We start from the raw sequence: 14,865 nt of genomic DNA, 5'->3' as shown, positions 1-14,865 counted from the left end.
TCCCCTGGAAAGGTGAGCGGACGGAGCGCGGGCAGGTGCGGCGGGAGCGGTGCCCACCGGCCAGGGGCTCCCGGTGCCCCGGGGCTCCGGGCTGCGGCTCTGCCCCACCTGCGCTGCCGTGATTTACGGTGACAGCCCCAATCTACCCCATTTTCTCGGCCATTCGTCAGCGGTGCCGGACCCGGGGCCGGGGCTGGCGGGGCTCCAGGAGGGGGAAGGGGAGCGCAGCGCCCTGGCAGCCCCGCCGGCCCGGCCGCAGCTCATTTTCTGCCGGCCCCGCTTTGATTAACAAGATGAATAAAGTGGCGGGGCGAGGAGAGGCCCCGCTCCCTGCTCCGGGGGGGCCCGGGCTGCGCCCCCTGCACCCCCAGCCCCTCTGTCCCGGCCCCAGGGCACGGAGCACCCCTCATTCCTGAGCTGCGACAGCGAGACCCCCCCTTCCCCGCGCCGGGGTCCGTCCATGTGTTCCCCATTAGGGCCGGAGGTGAGCGGAGCCCCCAGCCCTCCCCCTCCTCCTCCTCCTCCCCCCGGGCCCACTTTGGGGTGCTGCCATAAATAAGGGGAATGGGCAGGGCAGGGCTGAGGGGGGGTGCGGGGGGTGCCTTTGATGTCCTTTAAAGCCTGGGAAATCACAGCTGTAAATCCGGGGTGTCAGCGAGAGCCCAGCACCGGCCGGGGGGCCCTGCGGAGCGAGGATGAGGATGGGAGGCACGAAGGTGGCTTGGGGAGTCCTGGAGGGACACCGAGGGTGGCACAGTGGGGTGTGACCCTGCTGGGGACCCTCCTGAGGCTTGGTCCGTGTGGGTGGCAGTGAGGCAGCCCTGTCCCTCTGTGTGACATCAGTGCCAGTGTGACACGGTTCCCGGTCACCGCCTCAGTCCCTCTGTGTCAGGGTGGCCCCAAGTCCTGTGGTGTCCCTGCCACCCCGAACCCTCCTGCGTCCCCCAGTGCCCACGGACCCCCTACACCCTCTGGTCCCCATAAAGCTCCAAAGGTTCCCACGTCCCCTTTGTCCCCCCGCATCCCCCGGTGTCCGTGCATCCCCCATCCCCCTGCATCCCTGGTCCTTGGACCCCCCCCCTTCTCCTGCATCCCGGGGCTCCCCTCAGCCCCCTCCGCCTGGGCATCCCCCATCCTCCCGCACGTTTCTCTCGCCATCCCCGCCCGGTGCCGGTGCCGGTGCCGGTGCCGGTGCCGGTGCCGGTGCCGGTGCCGGTGCCGGTGGATCTGCGGCAGGCTGCGGCGGCTCCCCCCGCCCCCGGCTCCCCCCGCCCGGCGCACAGCGCGTCACGGCGGGGCCGGCGGCGGCGGTGGCGGCGGTGGGTGCGCTCGGCTCCGCTCCGTTCCGCTCCGCTCCGCGCTCGCCATGGCGGCCCCGGCCCGCCGGCCCCGGGCCCTGCTCGCCCTCGGCCTGGCCCTTCTCGCCGCCGCCGCCGCCGCCGCCGCCGACCCCTTCTCGCCGCAGCTGGGAGACACCGGCGGGTGCCGCGGGCAGTGCGGCCGCAGCCTGCAGCGCCGGGCCGCCGCCGTGAGTCCGGGGCACCGGGGGGGCATCAATGGCACCGGGGGCACCAGGAGCATCGGGGGCCCTGGGAGTACTGGGAGGCACCAGGGGCATGGGGAGCGTCGGCAGCATTTGGGGTACCAGGAGCATCGTGGGCACCGGGGGCACTGGGGATGGATATTGGGGGCATGGAGGTGTCAGTAGCACTGGGGGTACCGGGAGCATTCGGGCACTACTGGGGGAACTGGGGGCACTGGGGGGCACCAGGGGCATGGGGAGCATCAGGGGCATCAGGGCCAGTGGGGAACGGGGAGCACGGGGAGCACCAGGAATGCCTGGCACACCGTGAGTACCAGGAGCAGCAGGACATGGGGACACTGGGGGCACTGGGGGCACTGGGGGCACTGGGGACAGCAGGGACAGCAGGAGCAGTGGGGACAGCCCCGACAGGCAGCTCTGCCAACGCAGCCCCACACCGAGCCACCCCCGGGGGAGCGACATGGGGAGCACTGGGGCACCCCCAATGGTCTCCTCCAGCAGCTTTGGGGTGCCCCCAGCGAGGGCATCCCCACGGGTTTGGGGTGCCCACGGTGTCACCCCTTTACCCTGAGCCTGCCCAATGCTGGTGACCCCCGTGCAGGCTCTGTGTGCCCCCCGCACCCCTCAGCGTGTGCCTGCCCCCCCAAATCTGTACCTGTCCCCCAGAGCAGTGCACCCCTTCCTCTGCCAGCCCATGCCAGGGCCTGGCTGGGGTCAACACAGACGGGGGGACGCTCCACGAGGGCTTGGCCCTGTGCAGACCCAGCGTGGGGGCACCCGGGGGCTTTTGGGGGGCTCTCCCTGCTCTGGGAACCCCAGCTTTGGGGTGCCAGCCCTCAGTCCGGCCCTGGCGGGGGCGGCGCTGCCCGGTGCCCCCCAGCTGGATGCGGGGGGCCCGGGGGGGCTGAGCCCGGTGCCAGCTCCACGCTCTCCTCCTCCTCGCCGCAGGATGCTGTTCTCAACGCCTGTTACCGGGGCTGCCGGCTGTTCTCCATCTGTCACTTCGTGGATGCGAGCGCCGAGCTCAACACGACCAGAGCCGAGTGCGAAGCAGGTGAGAGGAGCCGGTGGCCGAGCGGCCCCCGCGCCCCGAATCCCGGGGGGATCCCCACGTCCCAGCGGGAGCAGCCGATCCCGACACCCGACACCCGACACCCTCTGGAGCGTCCGCCCCGCTCAGCCCCGCTCAGCCCCGGGGCGGGTTGAGGTGCCCGGGGTGGCGCTGGGGAGGGGCACGGGGGTCCCCGGGATTGAGCACCCCCCAACCCCGACCCCTCCTCTCCCCCAGCCTGTGCTGAAGCCTACGGCAACGCAGAGGAGCAGTTTGGGTGCGTGACCGGGTGCCGCAAGCAGCTGCCCAAGGTGGAGGAGAGCAGGAAGGAGAAGGTGAAGGGAGATGGGGAAATCCTTGCTTGAACAGGAGCTCAGCACAGCCCCTCCCCTCCCTCGGGATGGGGGACACCCCACATGTGCAGCCTATCCCTCCATGGATCCAACCCTCCATGGATCCATCCATGAATCCATCAATGGATCCAATCCATCCATCCATCATCCATCCATCCATCATCCATCCATCATCCATCCATCCATCATCCATCCATCCATCATCCATCCATCATCTATCCATCCATCATCCATCCATCCATCCATCATCCATCCATCCATCCATCATCCATCCATCATCCATCCATCCATCCATCCATCCATCCATCCATCCATCCATCCATCATCCATCCATCCATCCATCCATCATCCATCATCCATCCATCATCCATCCATCATCCATCCATCATCCATCATCCATCATCCATCATCCATCCATCCATCCATCCATCCATCATCCATCATCCATCATCCATCATCCATCATCCATCCATCCATCCATCCATCCATCATCCATCCATCCATCCATCCATCCATCCATCATCCATCCATCCATCATCCATCCATCCATCCATCCATCCATCCATCATCCATCCATCCATCATCCATCATCCATCCATCCATCATCCATCCATCCATCATCCATCCATCCATCCATCCATCCATCCATCCATCATCCATCATCCATCCATCCATCATCCATCCATCCATCCATCCATCCATCATCCATCCCTCCCTCTGGATGGCAGCTCCAGCTGTGCCAGGCTGATCCAAGCCACCACTGGTTGCTTTGTCACAAGTCTAAAATGCAAATTAACTGGGCTGGGCTTGGCTTGGGAGACCACAGGGAATCCCCAGGGTGAGAGGATCTGACCGGAGATTGTGGCAGATTCCCCCAGTTTTGATTTGTTATCGTTCCCAGCAATCAGCAATGCTTTCACCTCCTACATTTAATTAATTCAGCTATTGCCCAATTAATTAAATTAGACTTTGGCCCAAGGAAGAGGCTTTTGGCTCCGTGCACGTGCAGGCAAAGATGAATCAGTGCCATAAAAAGAGTGAAAAGCTCCTTTGAACTCGTCTCCTTTGCAGCCCCGTTTTCAGCCTTTCCCAGTGCCTGATCCCATTTCCCAGCCCCTCTCCAAGGCCAGGGATGAGCACCTGGGGGTGACTAAGGGTGACAGGCAGGGCCCTCACCCCCTCCACCCACCCAAAGCATTTTCCCTCAGGTTTCCCAGACGAGCAGGCAAAGCAGATTTAGCATAATAATTAGATACAGAATCTGACCTATTTATTTCCTGTTTGCTGGTTTGACCGTGCAAGGGGCTGTCGGAAAATGTTCGGAGCCAGTGGCAGGGAGCAGCCAAGCGGATTCCAGCAGGGATGCTTTAAAAATAACAAACTGCCGCGACGGCCAAGAATCCAGGGCACCGAGAGGCTGCCAGGAGAGCAACGCCCTCGGCACCGCGGCTGCTCCGCTCCCATTGTCTCTGCCAGAGGAGGGCGACCCCACCCCGAAGGGACGGTCCTGGGGCTGGGGGATGGCCCCAAAGCTGGGTGGTCACCCCAAGGATCACAGCCCTTGCTTGGTGACCCTCCTGGGGCTGGAGCACTGCCCTGGAAGTGCTGGGAGAAGCAGAGCCTGGAGCTGAGCACCCGGCTCAGCCCAGGCAGGACCTCGGGGTGGGAATGTCCCCTGTCAGGGTGGCTGATGAGGGGACAGCTGTGAGGTGATGTCCCTTCTCCTTTGCAGAGCCTGGAGCTGAAATTGCCGTCATTTTCCATGCTGGATTTGGTCTCCACCTTCTGCAACGACATCGTCAGCTCTGCCCAGAGCTTCATCTCCTCCACCTGGACCTTCTACCTGCAGGCGGACGATGGCAAAGTCGTGGTGTTTCAGGTGGGGGTGTCCCCAGGACCCTCTCTGTGGGTGCCCAGAGGGGTGGGGACCCTTTCCTCACTGCCTCCTCCCTCTCTCCCTGCTGACCCAGTCCCAGCCTGAGATGGAGTTCCCAGCAGCCGAGGCCCTGGAGATGCAGCCAGCACAGCCGGGATCAGGATCGGGGTCCAGCCCTGGTGTCCCCCAGCCCCACACAGGTGTGGGGGGGTCTGGGCTGCTGGGGGAGCTGGGAGGGGGCTGGGAGCCTCTGAGCCCTCCTGGCTCCCGTCCGAGTTCTCCAGAGCTGAACAAATTTCCCGTTTCTCGGCTCTGATCAGCTTCCCACACCCCCAGCCACGGCGGGGGGGTCTGGATGGGGCCCTGCTGGGATCCTCTGTGCCCCCTCAGTGGGCAGAGGGTCCTGGGGAGACAGGGGGGCCCCCACCATGCTGGCAAGGGGATGGGAGAGGGGAGGGTGTGCCCACATGGGTGCCCACGTTCAGCATCTCCTCTCCCCTCCCAGGCCCCCGGGCAAAGGGGGACAAGCCCCCCGTGAAGGAGCCACGGGGCAAAGCCAAGGCGCAGCCGCCGGAGCCCCCGCAGCAGGAGCACGACTTCCTGGGCTGCATGTCCAAGTAGGTGCTCTGGGACCTGCTGGGTGTGGCACAGCAGATCCCCCCCAGCCCCAGTTCCCAGCCCGTGCCCTGCCATAAACTCGTCCCTCCTCTTTGGCGGGGGGTGGTGGGGTGCTACAGGCGCTCGGGCCTTCCTCGCTGGATCCTGGCCGCCTGCCTCTTCCTCTCCATCATGGTGATGCTGTGGCTCAGCTGTGCCAGCCTGGTGACCGCCCCCGAGCAGCACGTCAAGACCCAGGTATGGGGTGAGCACTGCCCCAGGGTGCCAGGGACACCTGGCATGGCCGGGTGGGCAATGCTGTGCCCTCTTTGTGCTCCCCATGCCTGGCACGGCCGGGTGGGCAATGCTGTGCCCTCCTTGTGCTCCCCACGCCTGGCACGGCCAGGTGGGCAATGCTGTGCCCTCTCTGTGCTCCCCACACCTGGGATGGCTGGGTGGGCAATGCTGTGCCCTCTTTGTGCTCCCCAGTCACTGTGTGGGGTGTGAGGTGCAGCCAGAGCCGGCCCCATGGTGCCCCCAAGCTGGGGGTGATCTGCACCCCGTTCTGGGGCTGCACGGTTGTTTCTGCCTCTCCTCCAGCCTCTGAGCATCAACGGGGACAAGGAGTACCTGGAGGACCTGGATGGCCCCGGCGCCTTCCCGCTGCCGCCCGTCATCACCGTCACCCTGTGCCCCGCGCACGGCGGGGAGGACGCGGGGCCGCTGCCCCTCAAGGTCGACCTGGACAAGACCGTCCTGTAGGGCCCCGGTCCCTCCCCGCCGCCTCCGCCTCCCTGCCACCATCCCCGGCATCGGCCCCGCTCCCGCCCGGCTCCCCGCGCCCCCAGCTCCCGCAGGGCCATCTCCGCCTCCGGCCGGGTCCCGCTCTCCTCCCCGGGCACGGCCGCGCTGGGGGAGGCTGCGGGAGCCGGGCAGCGGCTCTGCCTTCCCCAGGGATGCGCTGCGGGCTGGGATCCGGGCTTGCAGAGCCGAGAGGGAGCTGCCGGGGCGGGGAGGCCGAAGGGAGGGAGCCCGGTGGGTCCCGGAGCGGGACTCTCTGTCTCCTCCCGCCCGGAGCCGCCGGGGCCCCGCAGCCCTCCGGGCATGGCTCCAGCGCTGGGCAGGAGGGAGCCGGCTGCGGTGGGGGATGGAGAGCGTCTGCAGCCTTCTGAGCTTTGGCTCGGCACATCCCCGGCCTCCCACCTTGGGCTGAGCCTCCGAGGCGCCGGCCCCGGCCCTGGGAACTCCCTTCCGCCGGCCGGAGCCGATTGCCTCGGGGAGCCGAAACGTGGCGAATGGATTTGGCGTTGGCAGCCGGAGACGGGAGCGGATCCCGCCGCCTCCGTGCCCACGCGAGCACCCGGCCAGCCCCTTCCCGGAGCTGTGCAGGGGCCCTGCGATGGCTCCTTCCCCTCCCTGCTCCGTGATGCCCTTGGGGAGCTGGCCCTGGTGCCAACAAGTTGCTGGTGGGACCAAGCAAGGGATAAGGCGGCGTTACCCTGACTTCAAGCTCGGACAGGAGGTGGGAGCTGCTGGGACGGCTCCATCCTGGGCTCGGCATCCCTGCCCCACGCTGGGAGCAGCCTGCGGGGCTGCAGCTGAGGGCAGGACCCGCTCTCTGTGTCCCTGGGCTCGCAGTGCTGCCCTCAAGGTGGGCAGTGGGACCAAGCACGGCTCCCCTCGGCTCACCCTGGCACAGCCCCTGGGCATGGAGGCGTCTCCCCGCTCCCCATCTCCCCGCCATTCTCCACCACTCGATTCCATGCATCGTTCCGTGGTTTGATTTGCCCCGGCATGCGGCTCCTCGGCCCCGCGGGGCCATCCCAGTGCCGGGAGGGTGTCGGTCCCGCCACCCCCGTGTCACCTAACGCGTCTGTACAGATTAACTTATTACCCCCGACCCCCTCCCCTGGGCTTTGGGCTCTCTCCGTGTGCCGGCGGCTCCCGGGAGCCGTGGTGTGGCGGGACCGGGGCCTCTCATCCCCTTCCCCACCGGTTTTGTGCTGCTCCGTGTCACTTCCACCCATCCAACATATCTGGGTTTGGGGAACCGGGTTGGGGGGAGGCGTGGGGGGGTCTCGTGTCCCTTTTGGGGTCCACTTTTCGTCGTTGCTTTCGGCCGCGTGTGAAGCTCGGTGCTGTCTGTGATGTTCCGGCCGCGGCGGCTCCCCCGACCCCCGGGCAGGAGCTCCCAGTCCCGGAGCCCTCCCGGCCCCGGAGCCCTCCCGGCCTCGTCTCCAAGGGCAAACCCAGCCCCGAGCTGGGAGGGGGAATAGAATAAAAGGTTTGTACCAGAGCTGGGCGAGTCGGTGCCTTGGTGGGGCGCTGGTGCCAGGGTGGGAGCGGGTTTGAGCCCCCCAATGGGGCCGGCAGGAGGGCACGGGGCTGTTCCCGTTCTGGAAACTGAGCCGGGATGAAGGCAAAGCAGAGAGAAATCCCTGCTGGGCTGTTTGGCATGGGCACGGAGCAAAGCTGCTCTCTGCTGCTGGGCTGGGAGATTCAGCATCAAGAGTGGGAGGAGGTGCTGCGGGGCAAGGCCCCCAAACCATCCCCTGCGAGCCGCAAGGAGGCAAAGCCGGGAGGCAGCACCAGGGAGGGCCCCTGCACGTGGAAGGGCTGGGAAACGAGGGCTTTTCCCCCTGCAAACCACCCGCGGACACCATTTGGAGGAGGGAAATAACCGGGCCACGCCGGTGTCACGCACCAGCGTCACACCCCAGCGCACCCGCGGCACCCGGGGGGGCCGGCACGTCCCACCTTCCCTCTCCCCCCGGGTGTTTGTCCTGGCGCCGAGCCCACAGCCCAGCCGGGCTCTGCCGGTGCCAGGCACGGCGGGGCAGCTCACGCGAGGCGCTGCAGCCTCGAATGCAGCGCTTCGGTAGCCCAGCAGGGTCCCCAGCTCGGAGCCAGCGGCTCCCCCGAGGAGCCCCCGTTTGCCGCGGGGTGCGGAGCCAGGGATGCGGAGGTGCCGGCGATGGATGCCGGCGCGCTTGGCAGGAGTCGCGGCCAAAGAAGGATCTCCAAAGGGCTGCTCTGCTCCCTGCCAGCAGCCTGCGCTGCCGGAGCACGTCCCTGCCGGTCCCTCCGGGGGGAGCCGTGCCACCCCCTCCCGGGGCCGGGGAGGAGGGGAGCGGGGCTCAGTGCTCGCACCGTGGGGACGCCAGGGGGTTTTCCCTACATGGAGTGCAGAGGGACGGCGTTCCCAGCTATGGGGGAGGATGCTCCGGGCAGCCTCGGCCCTGTGGGGCTGCCATGGGAGGCACCGTGGGTGTCACGGCCACGTTTGCCAGCCCACGATGGGATTTGGGCGCCTGCACGGTGTCCTCAGCAGTGCCTCGGGGTGGGCAGAGGGGTGGGAGGGCAGGAAAAGAGGGAAGGGCTGGGAGATGTAGCCCAGCACGGAGCAGCTTCTGAGGTGGGCACAATCTGATGACTCAGGGGTGAAAACAAAACCCCTGGCCAGGCCCAGGCCACCAAGTGCCCCTCAGAGGGCAGGGACAGCCCTCAGGGGGTGTCTTTGTGCCGAATTTTCACAGGGGCTGGTGCTGGGGGAGGCAGGAAGGCCCCAGATCGGGGCAGACAGCTGGCAAACCCAGCCCAGGGCGGGCAGCAGCTCTGAGTGTGTCCCCTCCTGGGATGGGAGCCGGGCTGCAGACCGTGGACAAGCTCCTCGTCTTTAAACCGGAGTCAGATTCCTCCCTGCTGGCTCGGGGTGCAGGAAACTGTGCCCGGGAGCAGGTGAGGAGGGACCCCACTCTAACAAGAAGGAGACGCATGAAATCCGCTGGTTCCACTCCCCCCAGCAGGCAGCCGGGGGCTTTTCCACCCTTTTCCTTCCCTCTCCCTCTTTCATTTGCTCACAGGGGAAGGGAAATTCCTGGTGTGTGGCCCCATCAGCCACGGGCAGGCCAGGCTGTGAGGAGTCACCCTCCAGCCCATGGTGCTGCTGAGGGCACGGGTGGGTCACGTCCTTGTGGTGAACGTTTGTGTGCCCACGTTCAGATCCGTGTGTCCATCACCGTGTCCGTGTGTCCATCACCGTGTCCGTGTGTCCATCCTGACATCCTCATGTCCATCCTCATGTCCTCGTGTCCATCACCGTGTCCTCTTTCCATCACTGTGTCCTCGTGTCCATCCTCATGTTGTGTCCATCACTGTGTCCTCGTGTCCATCCTCATGTTGTGTCCATCCTCACATCCTTGTGTCCATCCTCATGTCCTCATGTCCGTCCTCGTGTCCTCGTGTCCATTCTCACATCCTCATGTCCATCCTCCCACCCTCATGCCCATCCTGATGTCCCTGTGTCCACACTCACCTTTATGTCCACATGTCCAGGCTCACCCCCTCGTGTCCACACTCACCTCCGTGTCCACGTGTCCAAGCACAGCTCCACAACCAATCCCAGATGTGTCTGTGGCAAGAAGCAGCCCCCAAAAGTGGGGAAGATCCAGCAGGTTTCCCCCTGCACCTCCACCCAGACCCCTGTGGCATCTCCCCCTTGGCTGTGGCTTGGTCTCTGTGCCAGCAGTGGGTGCTGAAGGTTGGGGTGCCAGCAGTGGGTGCCAGCAGTGGGTGCTGAAGGTTGGGGTGCCAGCAGTGGGTGCCAGCAGTGGGTGCTGAAGGTTGGGGTGCCAGCAGTGGGTGCCAGCAGTGGGTGCTGAAGGTTGGGGGGGTCTCCCCAGCTGTAATCAGGGTCAACCCCCCCCTGGCTGCTCTTGGTGGCTGCATTGGGCTGCTCTGGTCCCCTCCAGAAAATCTCAGCTGCTGGGAGCTGGCCTGGCTCCACCAGGCTCACACAATGCCCGAGGAGCTGGGCCAGGCAGGGATTTCCCTCCCCTCCTGCCATCTGCTCCCAAATGTGCCTTTGTCCCTGCTTCCCACCCCGTTCCCCTCAGGAGCACTTCAGCTCCTTATCCTGGAGCCCTGGGCCTGCTCCTCCAGGATGTCTCTGCCTGGGGACAGCACTGGGGTCTTTGGGATGCCTCGGAGGGCAGAAACCCCAGGACTGGGTCAGCAGGGAGGAGAAGTCCATGTGCCAATCCCCCTTTTGATGATTTGGGACCAGGGATCCCCTTCCCACTTGTACCCCAGGGAGATTCTGCGGGACACCAAGAGGTCGGGGCAGGTTTCTTATTCCTTGTAGGAGGAAGGAGGTGATGATTCTCATTCTTCCTTGAGAGTCTGGGTGAAGCAGCAGGTTTGGAGCTGCAGGGCTCCTGGAGGTGATGGAAGCAGAGCCTGGGCTCCTCTCTCAGATGGGAAAGGAATTTTCCAGCAGCTCCAGCTGCCTCTCCCTGCTCCTGGCCCAGCTCCTGCCAGCACAAAGCTGCAATCCCGAATTCCTGACCAACACGCAGAGCTGTAAACTCGCTTTTAACCCCAATGGAGATAAATCCCCATCCAGGGACGGGGCGAGGATGAGGAGGTGAGATGGGGAGCTGGACAAGGACTCAAAGCATCTTCCTGAGCCCACATGTGGAGCTGAGCCCTTTCCCTTACAAATTCTCCTTTGAATCGTGCCTGGAGCCACCACAAAGCCTGCCAGGCCTTCAAGGATGGAAACCCCATGGAGCTGCTGGAACAGGGCACGGCAGGGATGGGAAAACACTCAACACATCCATGGGTCTCCTCTGCCCAGTAAAACACATCCATGGGTCTCCTCTGCCCAGTAAAACACATCCATGGGTCTTCTCTGCCCAGTAAAACACATCCATGGGTCTCCTCTGCCCAGTAAAACACATCCATGGGTCTTCTCTGCCCAGTGAAACACATCCATGGGTCTCCTCTGCCTGGTAAAACACATCCATGGGTCTCCTCTGCCCGGTAAAACACATCCATGGGTCTCCTCTGCCCGTCCTCCTTCCTACAAGCCGGAGCCATGGGTGATTCAACAACAACAAAACCAAAGGAAAAACAATCTGCTGGTGCTAATGGGATTGGTTCTGTCCCTACCACGCACATTCCAGCCCGGCTCGAGGGACCCTCGGGGGGTGGGGGGGGGGGGATAATGAAGCCAAATTATTCCTCGTGTTCAAATGTCAGAGCTGAGCGCGGTGCCGAGCCTGGCGCAGCTGCTGGGCCCTGGCGCTGCCGTGGGGAAGGGGAGCACCCTCAGGGCACAGCCAGGGGAAGGGGAGCACCCTCGGAGTGCAGCCAGGGGAAGGGGAGCACCCTCGGAGTGCAGCCAGGGGAAGGGGAGCACCCTCAGGGCTCAGCCAGGGGAAGGGGAGCACCCTCACCCTCAGGGCTCAGCCAGGGGAAGGGGAGCACCCTCGGAGTGCAGCCAGGGGAAGGGGAGCACCCTCAGGGCACAGCCAGGGGAAGGGGAGCACCCTCAGGGCACAGCCAGGGGAAGGGGAGCACCCTCAGGGCACAGCCAGGGGAAGGGGAGCACCCTCAGGGCACAGCCAGGGGAAGGGGAGCACCCTCAGGGCACAGCCAGGGGAAGGGGAGCACCCTCAGGGCACAGCCAGGGGAAGGGGAGCACCCTCAGAGTGCAGCCAGGGGAAGGGGAGCACCCTCAGGGCTCAGCCAGGGGAAGGGGAGCACCCTTGGAGCACAGCCAGGGGAAGGGGAGCACCCTCAGGGCTCAGCCAGGGGAAGGGGAGCACCCTCACCCTCAGGGCACAGCCAGGGGAAGGCTGGCTCCATCCTGGCATGGAAGGGATGCTGCTGTCCCCGGGGTTTGTGCTGGTTCCGTTGGATTGTCTCTGAAATTGGGGAATCTGGGACCTGCGGGGCTTGGCTGCACCCCAGGGTGGTGGGAGCCTACAGAGCTCATCCCACAGAGCTCATCCTGAGGGACTTGGGATCCCAAATCCCTGGGAGTCCCACATCCCTGGGAGTCCCACATCCCTGGGAGTCCCAAATCCCTGGGGGTCCCACATCCCTGGGAGTCCCACATCCCTGGGGGTCCCACATCCTTGAGGATCTCACATCCCTGAGGGTCCCTGGGGGTCCCACATCCCTGCCCTCAGTGGCCTCTCCCCACCATGGAATTTTCTCTTTGCCGTGGGCCCTGGCAGGGGTGGAGCTGCAGGGGATGGAGCATCCACCTCCACCTGCCCACAGCAGATCAAACATCTCCACGGGGAAATGCATCCAAAGGGGCAGGATAAAAGGGAGGGAAGGAGGGAGGGAGGGTCCATCCTGCTGGTCCATCCTGCTGGCACAGCAGACACACCCCAGCCTGTGCTCCTGACCTTCCCCAGGCTCACACTGTGTCAGGATTACCCAGGGATTAGCAGGGAGCAGCAGAGCAGAAATCCAGAGGGGATGAAAGCAGGGAGAAGCACTGGCACTGAGAAACGCCACCACACCCTCAGGGCAGGCGGGAGGCAGAGCTGGGATATCACCCGGGAAGAGTGAGGGAGGTCACTGCAGCCTCCTCCACAACCAGGGAAAATAAAGCAGCCAGAAATGTAACAAGAATTGGGAAAAAAAAAAATCCTGTGCTGGGAAAAAAATCTAACAAAAATTGGGGAAAAAAACAAACCAACCAACCAAAAAAAAAAAAAAAAAAACCAAAAAACCACCAAACCAAAAAAAAAACCCAAAAAACCCCAAAAAAACCCCAAACCCTGGATGCTGGTGCTGAGAGCTGTGAGGAATTCCTGCTCCTGAGCAGGATGAAATGAGGAGGTCTAAGGGAAAGGCAGAGCTGCCAGCTCATGATTTTGTCATTACTCTCCCAGTGCTGGCTGTGGATTTTAAAGTCCAGCTGTGGGAGCCGTGGGATACACAAGAGCTTGGCTTGCAGCAAAAGGTACATGGAGAGACCTCATGTTTTGCAAAGGGAAAAACAAACCAAAAAAAAAAGGTGAAAATATGACTCAAATAGATCCTGAAGGCTTGAAATCAAGATCAGAAAGAAGAAGAATGTAAATAGAAGAATGTAGAATAGTTTGGAGTTTATTCCTTTTTTTTTTTTTTTTAACCCAGTCCAGTTAGAGTTGGGATTTTCCAGGCAGACCACTGCTCTCCACAGTAGGAATTCCAGGCCTGCCTGGATGTACTGAGTGCACAGGATAAATATATTACAGTTGTGTGAGTTGCTCAGATTGCTGTGCTAACACTGGTCATAAAATTCACCTTAGATATAAGGCAGGCTGCTCGGGGAAGGGGGCTAAGTGCACTCAACAAATAATGAAGAGAAATAAAAATAAATATCAAATGGCCCATAAAATCAAACAATAATGGTAACTAAAAAGTTCCTGGATTTGCTGCCAGAGGTAAAATCCCATCAGCAATATGAAATAACAAGAAATCCCCCCCTTGGCTCCTTCTCCACATGACACAAGTCAGCACGCCTGGTCACCAGAGTCGTTATGGAATACATCTTCCTTCCAGGGTCTTATAAATGCATTTTTCCTGCTTTGAGAGCCCTTCTGGGGTTCCATTTAACTGGGATCTGGGGAACATGTGAAAGGCATTTACAGCATCCAGCCCGGCCCTGCTTTTCCTGCAGGGGAAGCAGAGGTGTAACATTCACAGCTTTGCCACCACACCTGGGATGGAGAGGGCACAGCCCTTTGGGCACAGAAATAGCTGCACTTCCCATAGCAGGGGGGACCTAAAAATATCAGGGTGGACCTAAAAATATCAGGGTGGACCTAAAAATATCAGGGTGGACCTAAAAATAAAGAGGGCGAGTGTTTGTTTGAAGTCTGTCCCAGGTCAGGGTGTGCTGAGCAGGTGAGGGGCGGCTGAGGGAGCCAGGAAGGGGCTCAGAAGGAGCAAAGGAGGCTCGGGGGGGACCTTTGGGCTCTGCACAGCCCCTGACAGGAGGGGACAGCTTGGGGGGTCGGGCTGTGCTCCCAGGGGACAACAGGACCAGAGGGAACGGCCTCAGGCTGGGTACTGGGGACGTTTCCTCGTGGGAAGGATGGTGAGGCTCTGGAAGGGGCTGCCCAGGGAGGTTTGGGTGCCCATCCCTGGAGGTGTCCAAGGAGCTCGTGGAGGTGGCACTCAGAGCTCTGGGCTGGGGATCAGTCACAGCTTGGACTCGGTGGTCTTGGAGGTCTTTTCCAACCTAAATAACTCCGAGATTCCATAAAGTGACCCCCAGAGGAAGGGGAAGGTGTCAAATGAAGCCGAGCTGGAAGTGGGACAACCACGAGGTGCTGGGAAGGAGGGGCAGGAGCTGCCCCCAAACACCAGAACAAGGAAAGGAGCAGCCCTGGAGAGGGGGGAGAGCTGGGGGGAGCTCCTGCAGCTCCGAATTCCAGAAGGGACAGGGGATGGAACACCAGGAGGGTCCGTCCATGGCCTCTTCCCCTGCTGACAGCTCCTCCTCTGTGCAGGTCGTGTCTAAAATAACAAGGCCCCGAGGTCCTGGCCGGGGTCTCCGTGCGCTGCAGCAACACAAATAGCAAATTAATAAGCACTGCTTCCCTTTCTCCCCAAGGTTTTGCGAGGCTTAATTAATGAATGTCTGTAAAACGCA

At 62.8% G+C, this 14,865-nt stretch overlaps 1 protein-coding gene across 2 annotated transcripts; it reads left to right on the top strand.

Annotated features, from left to right (window-relative positions):
• Nucleotides 1-1,289: 1,289 nt before the first annotated feature.
• Nucleotides 1,290-7,716, top strand: TMEM59L (transmembrane protein 59 like). 2 transcript variants are annotated; one of them, XM_071451781.1, is made up of 8 exons: nt 1,290-1,528; nt 2,492-2,597; nt 2,832-2,929; nt 4,680-4,826; nt 4,918-5,023; nt 5,329-5,441; nt 5,538-5,678; nt 6,021-7,716. In XM_071451781.1, exons 1-8 carry the CDS (start codon nt 1,367-1,369, stop codon nt 6,180-6,182), a joined length of 1,035 nt encoding a protein of 344 aa, XP_071307882.1. In that variant the 5' UTR covers nt 1,290-1,366; the 3' UTR covers nt 6,183-7,716. The 2 variants fall into 2 exon arrangements, with proteins under 2 accessions (XP_071307882.1, XP_071307883.1); XM_071451782.1 differs by having other exon boundaries at nt 1,291-1,528; nt 5,329-5,440; nt 5,561-5,678.
• Nucleotides 7,717-14,865: the final 7,149 nt, after the last annotated feature.

Source organism: Agelaius tricolor, unplaced genomic scaffold, assembly GCF_023055355.1.
Source record: "Agelaius tricolor isolate 1412-34295 unplaced genomic scaffold, bAgeTri1.0.p SCAF_33, whole genome shotgun sequence".
NCBI lineage: Eukaryota > Metazoa > Chordata > Aves > Passeriformes > Icteridae > Agelaius > Agelaius tricolor.
This window is presented reverse-complemented; position numbering and strand designations above follow the sequence as displayed.